General features: G+C 33.1%; 1 protein-coding gene across 3 annotated transcripts in view; it reads left to right on the top strand.

Moving 5' to 3' along the window:
• INTS6 (integrator complex subunit 6) overlaps window positions 1–22,524 on the top strand; it is a 97,477-nt gene that overhangs the window by 43,442 nt on the left and 31,511 nt on the right. For all 3 annotated transcript variants that reach the window (XR_013993161.1, XM_081045385.1, XM_081045386.1), the window contains 8 exons: window positions 5,886–6,069; window positions 11,672–11,797; window positions 13,173–13,327; window positions 17,552–17,704; window positions 17,827–17,959; window positions 18,992–19,086; window positions 20,869–20,979; window positions 21,995–22,210. Coding sequence is in view for 2 of the 3 variants with exons in the window: in XM_081045385.1 (XP_080901511.1) it covers window positions 5,886–6,069; window positions 11,672–11,797; window positions 13,173–13,327; window positions 17,552–17,704; window positions 17,827–17,959; window positions 18,992–19,086; window positions 20,869–20,979; window positions 21,995–22,210 (1,173 nt within the window). In the remaining variant the exon portion in view is untranslated. The remainder of the gene's footprint in view (window positions 1–5,885; window positions 6,070–11,671; window positions 11,798–13,172; window positions 13,328–17,551; window positions 17,705–17,826; window positions 17,960–18,991; window positions 19,087–20,868; window positions 20,980–21,994; window positions 22,211–22,524) is intronic.

Raw genomic sequence — 22,524 nt, 5'->3', positions numbered from 1 at the left:
TTGTCTAAGAGCACGGAATCAGGGGTGAGATTACGTGGGTTTTAAGTCTGTCTCATCATTTACTATGTACTTTCCAACAAGTTACTGAAGCTCTCTGTGTCTGTTTTTAATCACTTGTAAATTAGAATTATAATAGTGCCTGTGGATTAAATGAATTAATGTATATAAAGGGCCTGCCATATAATAGTAAGTACTATATAATTGTGGTTGTTGTTATAACTAATTTTTTTAGCATTATCTGTTTAGACACTTAAATTTGAGTATTCTTATACTAAAGTTTCCTGCAATTGTCAGAAAACAGCTCTTATAAAACTATTTTCCTGTCAGAACTGTTCAGAACTAAAAATCCTAATAAATATCTTGATGATAGCCAATACTGTGATTTTCCATTTTCTTCTTTGGGTTTGTTAACTTACCCATAACACATCTCTAAAACATTTCTTTAGGAACGTGATCCCTTTCCTCAGAATTCTTTAAGTAGTGGGACTGTTTTTTATTATGCACCTTTTAATCTCCAGAACCAAAACATGACTAATATTTGATAGGTGCATAAAAAATGATGAATGAAAGCAGGCATAATTTTCTAACCTCTTGCAGTATTTTTTAATAGCCAATCAATTCAAACTGTTAAGAGTCCTTATAAGTGTCTGAGTTTTGAGGATAGTGATTGTATCTTATCTACCTCTTATTGAGTTGAGATGTGTATGAAGTTTTCTTGTCTTTGGTTTTGTATAAAATAATGACACTATTATAAAAGAAGTATAGATAACTACTTGAATAACTTACTGGCTTTTGATAGTTACTGCCATATTAATATATTCTATTCTGAATATGAATGTGCAGTAAAAAATTATTTCAGCCGTATTTGCCTAGTTTTGTTTTTTTTGTTGTTGTAGATTTTTAAAAATATAGTAAATGGAACAGAACATTCCAGATAATGAAGGTATAGTTTCCTTTGTTCCTCTACTCAGTGTTACTTCTGCCCCTCTTCCCCATCCCAGAAGCAACATTTATCATGAATTTGGTGTGTGGCCTTCCAGTTCATGTTTTACTATATATTCTTGTATGTATTATACATCTATAAAAGTACACTAATTATTTAATGGTGCATATAGATGCTAATCTGTGTGTATCATTTTACATCTTGCCTTCTTTTTCATCTAATACTGTTTTTGATTCAGAAATGGACTCACATTTGTATAGTCAACCAATTTAAGAAAAATTGGACATAGAGCAGCAGGATGGTCTTTTTAAAAAATGGGGGTTATGTCAATGGGATATCCGTTTGAGAAAAAAAAAACTACCTTCACCCCTACCTCATATCATACAGCAAACTTAATTATGAATGTATTTCACATTTAAATATAAGTGATAAAATAATAAAGCTTTGGGAAGAAAACATAGGAGAACATTTTCATGATCTTTGAGGATACAAAAAGTACTAACCATAAAAGGAAAAACACATTATAATATCAAATTCTGTTTTTTAGGATATTACTAAAATAATGAAAGTGGTCACAAAGTGGGAGAAGGTACTCGTAATATCTGTATACAACAAAGGACTCATGTGGAATATATTAATAATCCTTCAAATCAAGAAAAAGACAGCTAACACAATTTTTTTAAAAAAATAGAAGACTTAATAGGCACTTCACAAAAGACAACAGCAAAATGGCCAAGAAATGTTGAAGGGTGTTCAGCTTCCTTAGACATTAGGAAAAATGAAACCCTACTGAGACACCACTACACACACCAAGATGGCTAATGTGATTAAGACAGCTAAACTAAATGTTACTAAAGGAGATACAGAGCAGCTGGTATTCTCTTGCACTGCTGGTTGAAGTATAAATTGGTACAACTACTTTGGAAAACTGTCAGTACCTGATATAGGTAATTTTATTCCTTCCCTATGACCCAGCAGTCATGCTTCTAGGTGCATATTCAACAGAAATGCATACGTACTCATATGTCTTCCATAAAGACATGTACTATAATTTCATAGTTGTGCTATTCGTAATATACCCAAACTAGAAACGACCCAAATGCCTATCAACAACAAAACAAATGTATAAATACAGTGTTTTCCCGAAAATAAGACTGGGTCTTATATTAATTTTTGCTCCAAAAGATGCATTAGGGCGTATTTTCAGGGGATGTCTTAGTTTTTCATGTACAACGATCTACATTTGTTCAGATACAATCATGTCATCTTCTGGAACATCGTCATACTGTACCAAATGCGTCTGTCTTGCTGACAGTCTTAACTGGGGCTTATTTTGGGGGTAGGTCTTATTTTCCGGGAAACACAGTAGATTATAATATATTCTCCCTCCCACACCTACACATGCCGTATGGCAATGGGAATGTGTGATCTGTACTTAACTTGCAATAGCATGGATGAACCTTACCCCCATAATATTGAATAAAAGAAGTCATAAACCAAAGAGACCAAGCTGTATATAAATTCCACGGATACAAAGTTCAAAATTAGGCAAAACTAATCAGTTGCAAAAAGGGGTATTGACTGGAGGGGGCATGAATTGTAAGGTTCTGTTTCTTGATATAAGTGCTAGTTACACAAGGGCATTCAACTTGTGAAAAATCATCAAGCTATACCCTCATGATTTATGTTCTTTTATGTATGCACACATGAATGTATGTATGTTATACTATCAAAAAATACTGTTTTGAGATCGATCCACGTTGGGTCTTAGAGATCTAGTTTATTCATTTCAACTCTGGTTTATGAACCAGACCTTGATTTATTATTCCCTTACTGATTTATTCCCTTACTTACTGGACTTCTAGGTTGTTTCCATTTTTACTCTATTTCAAATAATGCTGTAGATAATATTCTTTTACATTGCTTCTTGTGAAAATATGTGAATTTCTCTACAATGTATAACTAGAGGTGGCGTTGCTAGGTTCTAGGGTGTGCTCATCTTCAGCTTACCAGGTGTTATCATATTGTTCTCCAAAATGGCTGCATGTAGGAGTGATAGAGCGAGCATTCCCATTGCTGTTTGTACTTGTTATCACTTTTTATTGTCAAACTTTTAAATTTTGCTAATGGGATGGCTGTGAAAGGGTATCTCTGGTATTTTAATTTTCATTGTCTTGTGTTAGTGTATTTGAGCATCTTTTTACCTATTAATATTTGTAGGCCATACAGATTTCCTCAGGTATATTTTTTGCCCGTTTTTCACTTTGGGGAATTATCTATTCATAATTATTGCACTTTTCTCTAATTATATATTTATATATTATATATTTATATATTAATTATATATTATGTATTTTTCTTCTTGATTTATGTGTAATTTGCTTTGATTCTCAAAGTCCATATATTCAGAAAGACCTCCCTTTGTGATTTTAAGATATTGCTAAAATTTTACCTGTAGACTATGGAATAATTCAACCTTCCTAAGAGTATTTTTTTTAGGTTTTTTATCTGTTTCCTGTCCCTGTTTGTCTGCCATTACTCCTTCCTATTTTACTGTCACACTTCAGCTATAGGGAATTCCCCCCCTGCCTTTGGTGATGAGAAAGGGTGGTAGTGATATGAGAATGGGAAATAATGAAAAACAGAAAAATGAGTAAAAATTGGAGAAGTTTATAAAATTGACATAGCTATGTGTAAAATATGCTTGTGAATATTGTTTTTTTGTTTGTTTTACTTAAAATGCATTCTAGATCTAGCATTGTACAGCCAAAGGCCAATTATTTCGTTGTATGTCGTCTCCCTTGTAGGTATTCATCTGATCAGTTGTGTGTGTGTGTGTGTGTGTGTGAGAGATTATCATCTGATTAGTTGTTTGTATATGTATGTATGTGTATGTCGTTTGGGATCTATGATTATTTTATCCACCACTTATATATGAGGTCTCTGCAGTGCTGTTATACACTGGATTCTTGAGATAGTTTCATGTATCCATTATTTCTCAGAGCAATGCATTAACAGTTGAAACCCCTTTCTGCCAGTGCCACTGGTGCTTGGATGTTTCTGTGATCTTAGAGAGAAAATGACACCTGATAGTTGTGCTTCCCTAGTACAAAGGTGGTTAGTCTGGAGTAAAAAGAGATGACTGAATCAGTGCTTTATTTATCTTTGGCAAGGTGTGGTAATAGCAACAAGGGCCTGGAGCTTCTGAGCTGTTTTGCAAGTATCACACCGCCTTTAAGATTAGAAAAACCTTCCTCAGAGAACATCCTGGCCCAGATTTCTTCTAACATTCCTTCCTTATTGCCTCTGAATCTGCCCTAAGTAGAATCAGTGCCAGGGGAGGAGCTCATGACTCCTGGCCACTGTCATAAAATCTTGGCTGATCTTGATAAAAGAACCATATTCTCTTGGCATGAATCTTTTGGAGAGAGGTACCAGTTTAGCAGAGCTTTACTAGGAACTCTCTTAGAATAGAATTTGATTTTTTTTTAATGGTTTGATGTAAATCAATGAAAAATCGTGAGTCTTAAGTCAGTGTAGAATGACCTCAGTCCCCAATTTATTAAGTTCAGAAATCTTTGAGCTGAGAAATAGAAAGGCTTATAAGCAATACAAGTAAGTCTTGCATTATGACAAAAGTAGTGTAAACTCTTGCAATTAATTTGGCAGTGATAATTTTAAAGTGTGTTTTCTAGTTTAAAGAAAACTCCAGTATTTGTATAAATAAGTTCCTGAGTATGCTGGTCCTGAACTTTGTATTTATTTTAAAAACTTTTATAAGTGATAAGGATTTTTGTTTTCTTAAGCACTATGTCATCATCACGCTTAGAATATTGTTAATAATTCCAATATATCTCAAAATTTCCTGATTGTCTCAAAAAATCTTTGCTTTTGAACCCTCCCCACTTACCACTCTGCTTTTTCATGCCATTGATTTATTAGAGAAATTGGGTCATCTGTCGTATAGAACATCTCACATTCTGGAATTTGACTGATTTTCCTTTGTAGTGCTGTTTAACTTGATCCTATACCCCAGCAGTCCCTGTAAACTGGTAGGTAGAACTGAAGGCTTGATTAGATAGAAGTTTAACCTTTCCTTTCTTTCCCCTTTTCCTTTCTATGTTATACTCCCTGTTGCATTACATCCTGAGACATACTGTCTGTCCCATTTATTATGAGTTACGCTAAGATTGATGTATGGAGTCTATTGGTACAGAGTTACCCATTAGAATAATTTTAAAGCTTTTTAAAGATTCTTAAGAATCTTAGATTCTGATTTAGCAGGTCTGATGGGGATGGGGAGAGACATTAAAAAAAAATGCAAATTCCCAAATCCTCTATTTTTACTTAGATGTGCTAAGAATGACTACCTTTAGACATTTAGTATGCAGTTAGAGTGACAAAATTTACTTTCATGCAAATGCTTTGGGAATGTGTTTTGTATAAAATGAAGCACATATAAAATTATTAACTGTGGAGATGTTTGAGGCTGCTGTGGTGTAACAGAAAAGGTATGGACTTGTCCTAGGAGGCCAAATTGTTGATTCTCTTTGAGACTCTTTTTTTTTTTTAATCTAGAAAATAGGAATAATTACCATAGGGTTGTTTTAATGATTAAATGAAATTATTTATTTGGAAGCAGTCCAGCTCCTGGTGGTTAGTTGAATTGAAATTTGAAAAGCATTATAGTAATAAGATTTTTTTCAATTGAGGTCTTCAGAGAAGAGCTTAAGAAGATTGAAGTAACAATATCTCATGTGCTATTTTAGATGTATCTGCATAAGCTTTTGTTTTTGAGCTTGTTTTTTGAGTGATGGGGGACTCATGATGTAGTTTTAATACAAGACTCATGATGTAGTTTTAATACAAGTGTAATTAATGTGGCCTTTTGGGCAAAATAGCATGTGGAAATCTTATTGTTTTTTTCCCCCCTTACTTTCAGCTCCATTTACCTCTTAATTCTCCTTTGCCTGGAAGTGAATTGACCAAGGAACCTTTTCGTTGGGATCAGAGACTCTTTGCATTAGTGTTGCGGTTGCCTGGCACCATGTCAGTAGAATCAGAACAGTTGACAGGTGTTCCTTTAGATGACTCTGCAATCACACCAATGTGTGAAGTGACAGGCGGTAAGTTTTTGCTGGCAATCATTCAGTGACTTAAAGCAGAGTTTATCTGAATGTTTTAATATGTACATTTCAAAAACTCCATGTTTGCTTTGACAAGCTGTAACATTAGGAATTAGTAGACATATATGGTTTTAAAACTGCATCGATAAAGGTTTGTGATTAGATTTGAATAGGATCCAATAATGAATGGTAATTTTTTCTACCCATATAGAAAATACTGGTATTTCAAGTTGTTAAACTTATTTTCTTATCTACAAAGATTGCCAATGATTTATAAATGCCGAAGAATATTTTCTGTGAAAAATGTTTTGAGAATCATCTCATTACCCATTGTCCATGTAATGATTCATGCCTGGTTAAGTTCACCTTTCCCCAGAGGCAAAGAGGAAGCCTGATAGGTTAGAGGCAACACCAACTGGTCCAGGTAGTCACATGCTAAGCGAACATTGATGACACTCTTGAAACAGAATATATAATAGACTCAGAACGTCTTTAATGTGGAATGAGTTAACAGGTGGATTAATTCATATGGATATGTATTGAATGCTTACTGTGTACCAAGCACTGTTCCATGCTTAATACTTCAATAGTGAATATGACAAACACGGTGTTCTTACTTTCATAGAGCATTTAGTTCTCACCTAAGGAATTTGACACTAAAATGTCCAAGTCTGGCATACCACTATTTCGCTCGTGTCAGGGGCCTGTGACATAGTCTTTAGACACACAGTTGGTGCTCTGTTGAGATTCCATCATAGCCCGCTATGTAAGTTTAAGGAAAATCTAAGATCTGTTGAATATTTTAGATGCTTTTCTTCTAAAAGTCCATGGGTATGGAAATCTGCAAAATTCACAGAGAATAAGGTGCCGTACCTACATAGGTATGTGAAGTAGGGAAGTTAGGAGGTTGTCATTAATTATTAAATGTTCTCATTTTATAGAAATACTTTTTGGTGAACTCATGTAATGCCTTCACAATTTAATTTACAAAAGAAAAAAGGTATGTGCACAAATTTTAAAGGGAAAACCTATTATCTAAATTTGAAAATTCACCGTTAACAATTTGTGCCTGGATAATATCTTTCTGTGACAGTCCTAATTGTTTCTGTGGGTGGATGCACATTTGTATTCAGGAAATTTTCGTTTTCAGCCTTGAACTGACCCACTTGCTAAAATCCTGAGGGGAGTTTATGTTTGTTTGGGTTTTTTTTTTTTTAACTCCAGTATTTTTACTTATAACAGATTGAAGAAGGGGTTTGAGGCTGTAATTGAAACATTCGCACATTGGAAAGTCCTTACCGTAAATTACTTAGTTTGAACTTAGAATTTTAAAGTTATGGGACTGTATGTACTATAACTTTTGTCTTCTGGGATCAAAAGTATTCAGAGTATGAAACAGTGAGTGGTATAATCAAAGGTAGTCTGAGAAGAATCAGAGACATCATGTAGTAGTTAATGTCCTTGCCATTGGGCAATAATATACCTAAGTTATGTTGTTTATTCTTTGAAAGGGACATCTCTAGAGAAGATTTCCAAGTTACCTTTGGTAATATATTTTAATGACCCAGAAACCTTAGTTGGTTAAGAAATGAGGAAGCTTTTCCCAGATACACACCCTAAATCTCTCCTGATGCGGCAGTTTATTTGCTTCTTTTCATGCTCTTGCTAACAATTGGAAGCTGCTCGAATGCACTCACCTTTTCATATATCTCAATATGTTTTCTTATTTATTTAAAAAAAATGTTGACTAAAGAAAGTTTTGAGAATAAACCATCAAAAAAGTAGAGGGACCAGAAAAACTAATATCCACTGGTATTACACCATGTAATACATAATCACTGCTAATGATTCCCGTGCATTTTAAAAAACTTAATGATAAGAATAGTGTATGTACATTTATTTTTTCCCATTGTAGAGTAATTCATGTTCACTTAGGAAAAATTGGAAAGAAATTTACCTGTGTTGCCAAAATAATTGCTTAACATTTTATTATACTTTATGTATGCTTTTTAAAAAATTATATAATGGTCATTGTAAACATTTTCCTTTTGCTATCAGGTAATTAATGAGTACCCACTCTATGCGAAATAACTATTCTTGATGCTAGGAATATAGCACGAACAATAGACAGAAAGCTTACATTTTGAGACTGTATGATATAAAGTCATGTAAAGTGAATAAATAATATTAGGGAGTGCTACTTTGAAGAAAAAATAGGGTAAGGGTATAGAGAGTAACTTGAAGCAGAGAATGAGTATTAATGGGAGGTCTTCTGTGGATGTACCTCTCCTCCTTCCCCCCCTTTTATCATAAACCTAAAGGATATGTTTACCCCAGTTTGAATCAGTTTGAAATATTGCTTACCCTTGGAGATTGTTATACTCGTTATGTAAAGAAGTAAATAAACAATAATTATTTTTTTTTACAAATTACGTTTGCATATCTCTAGCCCTGAAGTTCAAGTCACTTATTTGAATAGGGATTAAATCAGCCCTGGTTGTATCTTAAAAATATTAATCCTATTAAAATTATTATCATATCATCAACCCTCTTATTTTCAATTGAGGTATAATTGGCATACAACATTATATTAGTTTCAGGTGTACAACATAGTAATTTGATATTTGTACATATTGCAAAATAATCACAATAAGTCTAATGTATGAGTACAGGTCTGAATAATGCAGAGGAAATCGTACGAGAAGAAACATGCTCTGTATTTTGGGGAGCAACAGGAAGGCTGACATGGCTGGAGTTTACACAGGGAGGAGTAGAAAGTAACAGGTAGATTTAGAGAGGTAGGCAAGGGCCAAATGTTGAATAGCCTTTTAGGTCATAATAAATATTTCTGTTTTCCTAGTGTGATGAGAAGACATTGGAGGGCTTTTTATGGGAGGTGACATCTGATATCTATTCCTGAAAGATCACTTCAGCTGCTAGATGAAAATATACTGTAAAGTGGCAGGGATGGAAGCAGGGACTAGTAGGAGATGACAGTTCTTTGGTTTAAAGTGCTAGGTTTGGAGGTGGTAAGGAGATCTGATGCAAAGGAGAGCCAAGGATGAGGGCAGTGAGAGAAGAGGAAATCAGCGATGATCCCTGGATGATCCAGGTGGCCTGACCAAGGGGAGGTGAATGGTTGTGCCGTGGACTCCAGTGGGTACACTGGGGACAAGCAGGTATGGGGGAGGCAGAGGGATGATATCAAGTAAAACATGCCTAATAGATATGTTATGTTGGTGGAGCTATTGAGGATAAAAACCATTTCATAAAAATTGTAAAACTTTTCTAGATTAAATACATTTAACTTTCTTAGCCCCTGTAAGGACTATTGCCTAACTTCAAAAAGTTCTTTTTGTCTCTTCTCTGTTATACTAAAATGCTAATCTAATAGACTTCTGTCAAGTTGGTTTTTTGTGTGGTTTATTTTTTCACTTTACTGCCTTCAGATTCACTATATTTAGTTTGATTATTTTTGTGGACTCTACATAATCACAAGTGAGCCATCTTCTTGACTTGAAGGTGTGTGTTTTTCTCACTAATAGAATTAGTGATCCTAGAAACTTCATGCTTCAATACAAAGGGTGAGTTTTGACACAGAGAATAAGAGACACATTACATAAGATACAGGCTCACTTTGTAAAGATGGCAAAATTTGCTATTCCTCTTTAACTTTTAAAAGAACTAATGGATTATTATTTGCGAAATGACTCAAGGTTATTCCCTTTTTCTCTAATTTTCATTTAACATCTTTGGTAGTAATTTTATTTCATAGTAAGATCATAACTCATTTACTTATGGTTTTCTAATCAATTAATTGATGATGATACAGGTTAGGGCAGTAGAAAGAATTGTCACAATTTTACACCTTGGTTTTTAATGACTTCTTGGGAATATGCTTAAGTTTCATGAAATAAGATATTCAACACACTTTGTGTGTTAATATGGTCAGCCTTTTTATGTATTGTTTTATGTATATGTTAAAATTGACTCGGAAAAAAATTTGACTTTACTAATTCTTTCAAATATATGTGACTCCATATAGATATTCTGTTTTAAATATTGGTTTCAAATGAATATCATGATACCCTGTAAGGTTTTGGATCTTGGTTGTACTACTATAGTTAACCTTTGAATGCTTTCGTTTTCTCATTTGTAAAATGGAGAATGTAACCTATACATTGTTGCTAGGATTAAATAAATTAATATGATAAAGTGATTAGAATAGTGCCAGGCACATGGACACTCGGTAATTGGTAGGTATTTTTATTATTATGACTATCATTATCATACATAAGTTGTTTGTTACATGATACTTGTTTTTCTAAGCAAAGCTGACCCTTAAGAATTTCAATCGCACTACTGCCTAATGTTCTCATTTCTGAGTAGCCTTTAATACATCACAAATTAAGTATAAATTGATATGAGTAATTCAGATATAATGATACAGCTGTGTTTGGTTAAATTGTTGAAAACTTTGTAAAATTCCATATTGTGCTCATTGCAAATTACATTTTAAGATGTTTTATTAAAGATTGATTAAAAAAAAAAGATTTGTTTCAGTTAAGGTTTTCAGCATTGGTCAATATCAGCACATGTAATAAAATATGACAAGTTAAATGTTATTTTAAATTTTATAGTAGCCACATTAAAAAGAAATAGGTGGAATTCATTTTGATATTATTTAATTCATTATACACAAAATATTGTTTCAACAGGAAATTGATATTTAAAAATTATAGAGACATTTTACATTATTTTCATATTAAGTCTACTAAATAAGGTGTGTATTTTATACTTACTATACGTCTCAATTTGGACTAACCATGCTTCAAGTTCCCAGTAGTCATATGTAGCCAGTGACTATGGGGCAGCACAGGTCTGGATACATCAAAAATCCCTGTTTAAGAGATCTTTTCATTAGTAGTTTTTTCTTAATCACTAGCATTTTAATGCTTCTGAACTAAAAATCCCATGGGTTATAAAATATACAAATGGGAAATTCATTTAATATAGGCAATTTCCAAGTAGGTAAGCCAAATGAAATTCAGAAATGCACTTGCTACCATCTATGTATTAAAATGCAAATATTTAAAATAAGCAATAACTGCCAGCAGATCAATTATATAAGTATCTGCTATGTATTTTGCATTAATCTTAGTGATAATACTTTTATTAAGCAGGAGTAGGATTTTGGGGGTTAGTTACTAGATGTTGTATATGTATAGTAAAGATAAATTGTATTGGATAACAGTTATAGTTTTTTATATATATATTTTTGAAATCATACTTTATACATTGTGTATAATATACATATATAAATAAAACATGATTTTTTATTGTGATTTGTTCAGACCAAGATTTCTATTTTTCATATATGTATAATTAGAAGAAAAAAGTTGATATATTCTCACAAAATGGAATTGTTGGTTTATTGAAAATAACTATTTTTATTCATTCTTTTTACAAGATAATGAAATAAGTCAAACTATCATTGAACCTTTGTTAATCAGTACTGTCAGAAACTCCACTATGGTTTTCTCTTGCTAAAGGTAGGAATTTCTGCAACTGACTAGTTCACTTTATTTATTTTTTATCTCAGGACGCTCATACTCCGTATGTTCTCCAAGAATGCTTAATCAGTGTCTGGAGTCCTTGGTGCAGAAAGTGCAAAGTGGTGTGGTAATAAACTTTGAAAAAGCAGGACCAGATCCTTCCCCTGTAGAAGGTATTATCACACTTTTCTTACATTCTAAACTTGCTGTATCAATTATGCAACTAGAATTTAAAACTTACTATGATTTGGCGTTAAGATTGACAAGGCCAAATTATTAAGATGACAAAACATCATATTGGTAAAGAGGGAAGATTAAATAGGATATCAAGGTAAACTGATAGTGGTTCAGTAACATGACTTTTTTATGTTGATTGTTAATAAACTGAAGTTTTATAAGAGCCAAAAAGCTAAGCATTTACAGATGAGCAACCTCATTTCCTTTTTAGTATTGTAACATTGCCTCTCTCCTGTATGTATGCTTCTCCCATGTCTTTCAATACACAAGAGTGAACCCTACGTGTTTCTTTAACTCTTTAGCTATGTTTTTTCTAAGGATCAAACTGGTCCAAGTGGTGTGTGTGGTTCCAAAAATGAGGAACCAGCCTTTGCCATTAAGCTTGATTACTTTAACTGTAGCTAACTAAGCCCCTTGTGGCTTTATTCTAATATTCTGTGATCATGAACTATTTACATTAGCCAAAGGGTATAAAGAGTTAACTACAATCAATGGAAAGCTGTTGCATCTGGATCCTTTGCATTGTACAATGGAATTTACAAGAATTAGAAAGCCGTTAATGACACTTGGTAGAAGTGATCCACTAGAGTGGGAGAAGAGAAAGGTCAGAGATGAAAAAATGGGTACCCTCAGAGGGAGATTATAGGGGAGGAGTTGAAGATGGTAAGATTATATAAATTTTATCACTGTTTCTGTTTTTTTTTTAAAAAAAAGTTTTTTTCTTTAATTGAATTGTGGAATATGTTTATTTTTAGATTATTTTAGTGCTTGGTTTAGAGTTAGGCACTAAGTAAATGTTTAATTGAAGAGAGTTGCTCTTTTGATAGAATTATTTTAAATTAAAGGTGGGTGCTTTAAATCTGGATTTGAAGGGATTTTTTCAATTATTAGGCTTTAGGTAAAATGATTACTCATTTAGCAATACTTTTGTAGTATTTACTACGCCAGGCACGATGATGAAGAAATTGAGTGTTTACCCTTATCTGGTGGGGGAAATATAGCATTCATTAAACAAGTATTTACCACGAAGTGTGTTGTACATATTCTGATCGGGTAAGCAAAGGATACTGTGGGACCTCCTTTCAGCTGTTAAACTCATAGTTGGCATTTGCAGACTTTACTCTCTAGTGAATTTTAATCTAATCTAAATGTTAAGCAGTCATGATGCTATTCTACCATTTGAGAAAAATAGGAGAATTCAGAATCGAAAAAGTATTAGAACATTTTTATTAAGTTAATAATGGATATAATTTAACCCTTTATGCTTTTCCCCCTTAATGATAAATGCTTTGTCTTATTTCTTTACTATAGATGGGCAGCCCGACATATCAAGGCCTTTTGGATCTCAGCCTTGGCATAGCTGTCACAAACTCATATATGTCAGACCAAATCCTAAAACTGGGGTTCCTATAGGTCATTGGCCTGTTCCAGAATCTTTTTGGCCGGATCAGAATTCTCCAACACTAGTAAGTACCAAAAAGACTATGACTTTGTAATAGTGACCATTTAGCTGCTTTTCATACTAGTTTTAAGTACTACTATCAGTTAAGGTATGGCTAATTTATGGAAATTAGACAGATGTTCAAAGTGCTGCGATAAACTATTAGTTACTTTAGTATACTGTATTATTCATTATGTAATAATAGAAGAAAGGCATCTGTTTCCTTTAGAATCGAATACTATGCTTACGTTTTTATTATTGACATCTGGGTACAGAATCATAGATGTAATGAGTTTCTCTTTGGACTCTAACATAGTGTAACGTGAATATTTGTCTCTGGGACACAGTTTAGAATTTAAATGAAGTCTTAGAAAATAATTCTGATTGTTTGCCTGCAATCTTTTAGGACTTAATGTTGATTTGCATGATTTTAGTTATAGTCAGTGATTTTAGTCTGGAGGTTTAAGATAGAAAAGATCTTCTGATCTTGTTTGCATGATTTATTTTTAGAAATAGTGAAGCTTGTTGAAAGATCATGGTGAATTATTAGTATTCACTATACAGTTCTTATAATACGGTAAATTTATACAAACTAATATCTCTTTAATCTTAATAGATTTTTTTCCCAGATTAGTATTTTTTCTAGTATCTGAGGACATCACAGCATATTTTGTGGGAAAGCATGACAGTGGTTCTTTCCATATTAATCTTAGAAACTAAAAGGTGTATTTCAAAGATCATTTAGCAGTCTTTTAATATTTCATGTAGCTATCATTTATTAATTAAACTGAACCCCGTTTGAAAACCTTATACTTTAAAGTTATATCAACTCTTCAGGAAATATTTACTTTTAATCTATATAAGGTCTATAAAGTTATATCTCCTTTATTCATTTGGCTTTAATGAAATTAATGTTTTATTATTTTCAGTGAGGTATCTTTTTAATTCCTTTCCTTTTCTTCTGATTGAACCATCATAGTGTTTTAGTCTGGTCTAAACAGAAGCTCTCAATTCTTTTTGTCCATTTTACTTTCTCTTCTGGACTCCTTTCAACTCTTGTAGAAACAGGTATCATATTTGTATGAAACACTGTCTTGTTGGTTGTTCAGTCTTTTATATTTATGTATCGCCTACAGTAGGACATATGGGCCTTTTTGAGTCCTAATAGAAAGAAATTCAAAACCAATATCACAAGCATCATATTAATACTACTCTAGTGGTCTATTGCAAATTGTTATAAGCCATAGAGGATTTTGAAGTATGGGTAGGATTTCAGTGGGAGGAGTGAGCAGTATGAGAAAAAAGTATGGAAGTAAAAAAGAACTAAAGAGAACTAAAAAGTAGCTAGGTATAGGCAGGTCATAAGACATATGTAGAATATTGAGAGTACTATTAAATGAACCAAATTGTTCATGATTTTAAATGCAAGGTTAAGGAATTGAAGCTTTTTTCATTGAGGCTCGAAGAACAACTGAAGATATTTTTATACAATACTGTTTTAGGAAAATTAATCTGATGGTTGTTATTTGCAGCAAAATTAGGAGATGAGTTGAAAGGTAAGCAGGTTTCCTACTGGGCCATTGCTATGGTTAGATATGATGGAAGAGAGAATCATAAGAAAGAGATGATATTAGAAAGAACTGGCAAAATTTAATAACTGAAGGATATTAGAGGGGAAATGAAATTTTTATGAATAACAGTGTTTCAAGTAAGAATTGATGTTGAAATTAGATGTGATTTAGAGACTGATTCTGAATTTAAATCATGGCTCTACGAATTATTAGCTATGTACCTTTGGTTAATTATCTTCTCTAAGCCTTAATTTCCCATCTATTAAATAAAGATAATAGCTCCTATCTCACAGGATTGTTTGGGAGATTAAATGAAATAATTAATGCAAAATTTTCTTAACTAAGTTCTAGAAGATTCCCTTTCCCTCTCTTTTCCTTATGGACTGATTCAGTAAGCTATGTGTTAGGTGCATGCTAGGCACAGGAGCACAAGATGAGTAAAACGGTGCTTACCCGTAACTCTTGAACCTTACCAGTACACAGGAAGGTCGGACATGTAAAGATAATACAGTGTGCTAACTGTCGTAGAGGGCAGAGCAGGATCTAGAGGAGGTGGTGTCTAACTGCCTGGTATGTGATTGGGGTACAGGGTGGGAAGGGGTGTAAGGGAAGAAGTTTCTTTTGTGGTTGGTACTTGCCAGTCAGACTCCAGAACTTTGTTTGCAGGATGCAAGGGAGAAAAATAAAGCAGTCATGGATAACATTGTGAAACACAGGGGCATGAAAGACGATCATCTGTTTGAGCAGCTATAAGTAGTTTGGTGTGACCAGAGCACAGGGTGTACACGGTGTGGTGGGTGAAAGGCAGACTGAGACCAGATCATCAAGGGTCTTTGTATATGACACTAAAAGAGTTGACCCTATTCTTAGGTGATTGGCTATTGCTTTTACCAAATAATTTCAGATAGGGTAATCATATGATCATATTTAAATTTTATTACTATGGGATTAATTGGAGGGGGTTGATTAATTAGGGAGACTAAAATAAGTAGTTGTACTAGTCTAGTCTGAGAAATGGTGAAAGCATGAATTAGAGTGATGAGAAATAGAAGATAAATTTCTAGAGAGATGAGAGTTTAGTACTGACAGGTTACTAACTAATACTGAGCACCTGACATATTAATATGTTCTGCTAAGTGTCTTAGAATTTGTGGAATCATTTATCTGGTTCTTTGTGATAATTAAATATGGAGGATAAGCGGGAGATATTAAGGGTAATACCTAGGTTTTTAGAACAGGTTTTAAGGTTTGAGGGAGGAACAGGGCATTGGATGGTCATGTGTCTGAGGGACCCATAGGAGATTTAGCTTATATCCAGTAGGCAGTTGGAAACATAAAAGAAACGAGAGGGATCTGGTCCCAGCACAGTCGTTTGGGAGCCACCATTGTATAGGTAGTAACTGAGGCTAGTAGAGTCCTTTATAGCTGTGAAATTTTGAATTATTTCTTCATAGCTCATATTTTCTTCACCTATCTTCAATTGATGAGATTTTACTCATTTATTTTACACTTTTCCAACAAGTATTTATTATTAAAGTCATGATTCAGAATCCCATGGTGGGGATCGCCATGTACCCAGAGCTCTCTTCACCACCCTGGGAGAAGGATGGAGGACAAAGGAGAGGTGGGTGGAGCCAGTTCAGATCTTCCCAGGAAACATGCCTTCTGCTTGGCGGCTGTCCCAGGCTGACCCCCGGGATGTGGGGCAGCGGGACTTGTACACATGCCAGTACCATTCGCACATGTCGACATTACCTCTTTAATGGTCATTGCCTTCTCACAGCTGTGGAAGTGCAGGAAGTGCAGTTCTGCTAGCAGTTCCTGGTCTGGTTCTGGCTGGGGAGGCGGCTGTGAAAGGGTGCAGTCTGATAGTTCTTAATTTGATCGTGATGTCTTCTGCCATGGTGCTGACTTCTAAAGATGCCTCTGAAACAGCTTGAAGCTCAGTGTGACCCTCAGCAAAGATTTTAAGAAAGGGGAGACTATTAAGGGGGAAACAGAGTAACATACACCCCTCTTTTTTCCTTTGAAGTATTGTGGGTTTTGTATTCCTAGAAGCAGGGTATATAAACCACAGGGATAATCGAAGCAGTCTACTAGAATAAGAAAGGAATACAATAGGAACGTCTATTTATGTTTATTTTTATTTTCCTATTTTTAATATTACGTTGGTATATATTTTGTGTGCCTGCACATATATATACATACTACTTTACAAGTAATTTATAGCTACATATAATGTGGTAACATTGTATATTCAAAAACTTTTACTGATCCAGGTATATGATCAGTTTGGAAACCACTACTCTATATGAGTAATTAAATTGCTACAAGTGAGGACTCATGAAGGTTTCTATATGTTCATGTTTCTTGGATGTAAAAATTAACGAGTACTTATTTAATTCCAAAATGTTGCATTTAATTTCTCTGAGAAAGTTTGCTTTTAAACCTAAAAATATTTTCATTCTGCAGAGAATTCGTTTTCTCGTGAATATTATATAACTGAAGCTTTTCATTTTCGAGTACTTTTTTTTCAGTTCAATGGTGTTTTCAGTAGTAAATTAGACTCTTACTAGCAAAACTAAGGAACTGAGTACATTTTGGTAGTGAGACATACTGAAAATGAGTTCGTTTCTGGTATTTTGTGTAAATAGTAATAATAAGAATTTCCTCTCTAGCCACCTCGGACATCTCATCCTGTAGTGAAGTTTTCCTGTACAGACTGTGAACCAATGGTTATCGACAAATTGCCTTTTGACAAATACGAGTTGGAACCTTCACCACTGACTCAATTTATCTTGGAAAGGAAATCTCCTCAAACATGTTGGCAGGTGAGCTAAATATCCACAGTGACTTAAAAATTTAAGTTAGATATTTCTTATATAAACCGTGGTTTATATAACATTCTGTAAAGGTTATTAAATACGAAGTTTTAACCACTCCTTTTTAACAGGTATATGTGAGCAATAGTGCAAAATATAGTGAACTCGGTCATCCGTTTGGTTATTTGAAAGCCAGTACAGCATTGAACTGTGTCAACTTATTTGTGATGCCTTACAATTATCCAGTCCTCCTTCCCCTTTTAGGTAAGTCGTTCTAATCACATTTTCTATGGCTCAGCATACGTACACATTTTCCTAAAAACAAACTTTGGCAACATCTCTTTGTAAGTTTTGCTGTCTGCTGAAAATTAATGAAATTGATTTTAATATTCTAAAATACTGAACCTGTTGAAGCTTGTTTTATTGCAACTTGGTCACATTTGTGGTAAATTAAAAGGCAGTGTCAAAACACCTTCAAGTTGAAGGCATTATATTTAAAATTTTTAAATTAAGTATTCAAACTTTTTTTGAAGTTAGATTTCTTATATAGTTAGAATTGGTAATTCAGGCTTTGTATTTGGTAAATAAGACATTTTGTGAAGCATATTCATAAGACCTGAGTGTATTTTCTTTCTAAGAATTTATCGATACTTTAATTTTCACTTGGCAAATATTTTTTTTAAATTAAAGTTTATTGGGGTGACAATTGTTAGTAAAGTTACATAGTTTTCAGGTGTACAATTCTGTAATAACATCATTTATATCTCACATTATGTGTGCACTACCCAGAGTCAGTTCTCCTTCCATCGGCAAATATTTTTTTAAATGAATGAATTTGTTCCAAAATAATATGATAAAAGCCTAAGGTAGTTTTTAGGGACCATCTGGCTATAATATTTGAGGAGTACTGTTGGAGGAGACTAATTTTCCTCCGTGGAATTATATCTATATGAAAGTTACTAGAAAATGCTGTGCATAGTTTCTGTCTGTCCTCAAGTCTGTTTCATGTCCAGGTCTAGATAGTGAATAGATTTTCCTTGTGTGTTTTGTGATTCTACCTATACTGTTAGTAATTCTATAACATAATTGGTGCCTTTTCATTTTTAAAATGGTATTACTAAACAAAATGCCAGAACCAAAAATTTTACCATGTTCAATTTTTTAAAAGCTTATGTTTTATGTAACTTTTTGATTTACAAATAAGACAGCAGACTTTAAAAGTGAAACTTATTTGACTTGATTTTCATCTGTGAAAACAATGAGTGATGATAGTTTGTTCACATTATACTTTTGTAGATGACTTGTTTAAAGTACATAAAGCAAAACCAACATTGAAATGGAGACAGTCATTCGAAAGTTATTTGAAGACAATGCCTCCATACTATCTTGGGGTAAGACTATTGTTGTTAAGAATAGAACTTACAAAGTTTTACGTTATGCTTATGGTTTACTATAGGTATTATAAACATGTTTATTGCTGTTAGAGATTAAATGTCATTAAAATTGAGTGTACAAATGACCAATATAGATGTAATGGGAAAGAAATGTTTCAGTGATTTGCAAAGTAATGATGATGATAATTAGTACATATAGTACTTGCCCTATGCCTGGTACTATCCTAAGCCCTTTACATGTATTAACCTCATTTAATTTATACAGTAACCCTACAAGGTAGAAATGATCATTGTTCCTCTTTCACAGATGAGGAAACTAAGGCACTAAAAGATTAAGTAATTTGTCTAAGGATACATTGCTAATATGCAGGGGACTGGAATTCAATCCCAGATGGTCTGACTTTAGAATTTAGGCTTTTAAATTCAATTGTTGTACTACCTTTTTAAATTGCAGTTTTAAAATTATTTCTCTCTAATGGTACAAAATAGTTTTTGTTGCATTATTTTCTAAATCTCCAGAAATATGTTTTTAGGTAGATAAGTATATATTCTCATAGAACCATATATTTTTAGAACCATGAATTTTCTTATTACTTAAAATCTAATTTATCATAGTAGATAAACTACTATTTTATGAAAAGTAACTTAAAAAAAAGACCTATATTGAAAGTACTTTGAAGCATTACTTCTGCTTTTAATGCAGGAATATTACAGCATTTGACTATAATCTTTGTAAATGGTTCCTAATAAGAACATTAATTTCCTGAGCTTTCAAAATCATATTTTATAGTTTTAAGAAATAAGTTGTGTGAGTGTCTAGCACATATTGCTGCCATGTAAGAGAGTGAAAAGGAGGAAACACTTTGAATGTGAACTGTTAGATATGTTGACTCATTTACATTTCATAGCAACCTGGAGGACTTAGCCAAAGCTACGTGGGTATTGAATATCAGAGCTGGGATTTGATTCCAGTTTGACACAAATGCTTATACACTTTCTAATATGTCCATGAATTACCATCCTTTTTCTGTCTGTCCCATTCATGTGTGCTAGACATTCCTGCTTGTGATATTTCCCACTGGTTCTCAATTGTTCTCTCCTTACAATTAAAAATTATGTCACTATACCACATCCACAGTAAATGTTAGACTGGTTTTCCTCTTTATTTTTCCTTTAGAGCTCGTTTCTGTTTTTTCAGCTCAACTAATGATAATAGTAGATTATACCTACTGAATGCTTACTCTGTGCCAGATGCTTTTATAAATGCTTTACAGGTATTAATTTAATCCCATGACAACCCTATGAGGTAGATACTATTATTATCATTTTATAAATGACAAACTAAGGAACAGAATGGTTATACAACCTGATACGAGGTCATAAAGCTAGTGAACGGTTGAGCCACAACCTACTCAATTACCCAAAGTAGAAATCTATTTCTTTGATTCCTTTTCAGTTACTACCCAAGTTCTATCAAATCTATCTCTGCAACGTGTCTTTTGCCCATTTCTTCCAAAGTTAATATCTCGAGTGATACTAAGAAGTACAAGACTTCACTTTTTACTGAGTATTATTATAGCCTCTAATCCTGTTTAACTATTTCAAACTGCCTTTCTTTCATACCACTGACAAATCAAATACAAATATGATTATGTTACTCTCTTATTGAAGGAAAGTAGAAATTTGGAGTGTCAGAAATTTTCAAAACTGAATTAATACACGTAACCATAAATTTTTGACAAGCTTAGGACTGAGTGATGTTTTCTTTGTTGCCTCTAGCCTTTGAAGAAAGCTGTTAGAATGATGGGAGCGCCTAACCTAATAGCGGACAGCATGGAGTATGGACTTAGTTACAGTGTCATTTCATACCTCAAAAAACTGAGTCAACAGGTAATGTTAAGAAATAGAGCCATTAAGTATTTTGAATGGTTTTGGCCAAGATGGTTAACAGGCCAGATGTTAGTGCTGGATAGTTCTAACGGAATTCCATCCGATTAGTATATTACATTTTAAAACCACGTATATCATATAATAACATAATTCTATCTCCAGGTACATGATATGCTATGTTTTGAAATGTTAATTTCAAATAAGTCCTAGTTTATGAAAATGACTTCATTTATATGGTCCTAGACTTCCTGTATGTGAACATTGTTTTCTTTTGCAAAATTTATGTTAGAAAGTTGTTTTTCTTAGATGAAATAGCAGTTTCTTTTGCTTTATGTTTTAAAGCCTGTTGTTTTTTTCTTCGAAAATTGGAGTTTCTTTTGAACTGTTTGTAAAAGACATTGAATTTTGTCGTTATGGGCATAATTCACATTAACAGACAATATGGTAGTTAAGCAGTGTACAGTTTGACAGCCAAGGTATTAATGTTATATAAAATACATTATTTTTCCAGTACTTCTGCCATTTCTACTTTAACTGTTCATTGAAATGCAAGTTGTAAAGAGTCAAAATACTGCTATTTGATTTACAGTGAAAAACTATATCATTATTTCCCATATCTATGAAGATTTAGTTATGTGCTAAAAACAGTGTCTTTCAGTAAATATTGATGAGATGATTTTTTTTCTATTTTATATCACCTGAATTGGAAATATATATTTTCATTTAGAGTGCCTTTATATTTCATGGTTTAAGTGTAGTGGATATTAATAAATAAAATGAATTGAAATTGTATTTGTTTGCCCTGCTCCAAAAGCCTAGAATTCTAATGATTTAAAATCAAAGACATTGTTTAAACTATGTTTACCAAGCATGTGACATAAAGTGTGCTACTTGAGTTTTTAATTTCTTACGTATATTTTAAATGTAATATTTACTTTATAGAAGATGAAAGCTATAGTATTTAATTTGCCAATTTAGATTATAACAAGACAATTCTTACTTATTTTTACTTTAGGCCAAAATAGAATCTGATCGAGTCATCGGATCTGTAGGCAAAAAAGTAGTACAGGAAACTGGTATTAAAGTCCGAAGCCGATCCCATGGTTTATCAATGGCATATAGAAAAGATTTTCAACAGTTGCTCCAGGGAATTTCAGAGGATATTCCTCACAGACTGCTGGACCTTAATATGAAAGAATATACTGGGTTCCAAGTTGCTTTGCTCAATAAGGTAATAGTTACATAAAGTTAATGCTCTAGTTACATTCTGTTTTATTGTTGGATAGATTAAATTTTCTATTAATTGATACTGTTTGTCCAAACTTTCAGAAGTACTTTTATACCTTTGCACAATATTGATCATTTAATCATTGCATTTTATAATTAAAACAGACATTGTACATGATAAGTGAATGAATGAATATATTGACGAAGAGTAAACCAACCTATTCATTTTGTAAATGAGTAAACAGGCTTAGAGATTGCTTAAAGTGATATAGCTAATGGTAGAGTCACTATAGTTTGGTACTTACACTGATGACCTTG

Source organism: Rhinolophus hipposideros (assembly GCF_964194185.1).
Source record: "Rhinolophus hipposideros genome assembly, chromosome: 4".
Taxonomy (NCBI): Eukaryota; Metazoa; Chordata; class Mammalia; order Chiroptera; family Rhinolophidae; genus Rhinolophus; species Rhinolophus hipposideros.
This window is presented reverse-complemented; position numbering and strand designations above follow the sequence as displayed.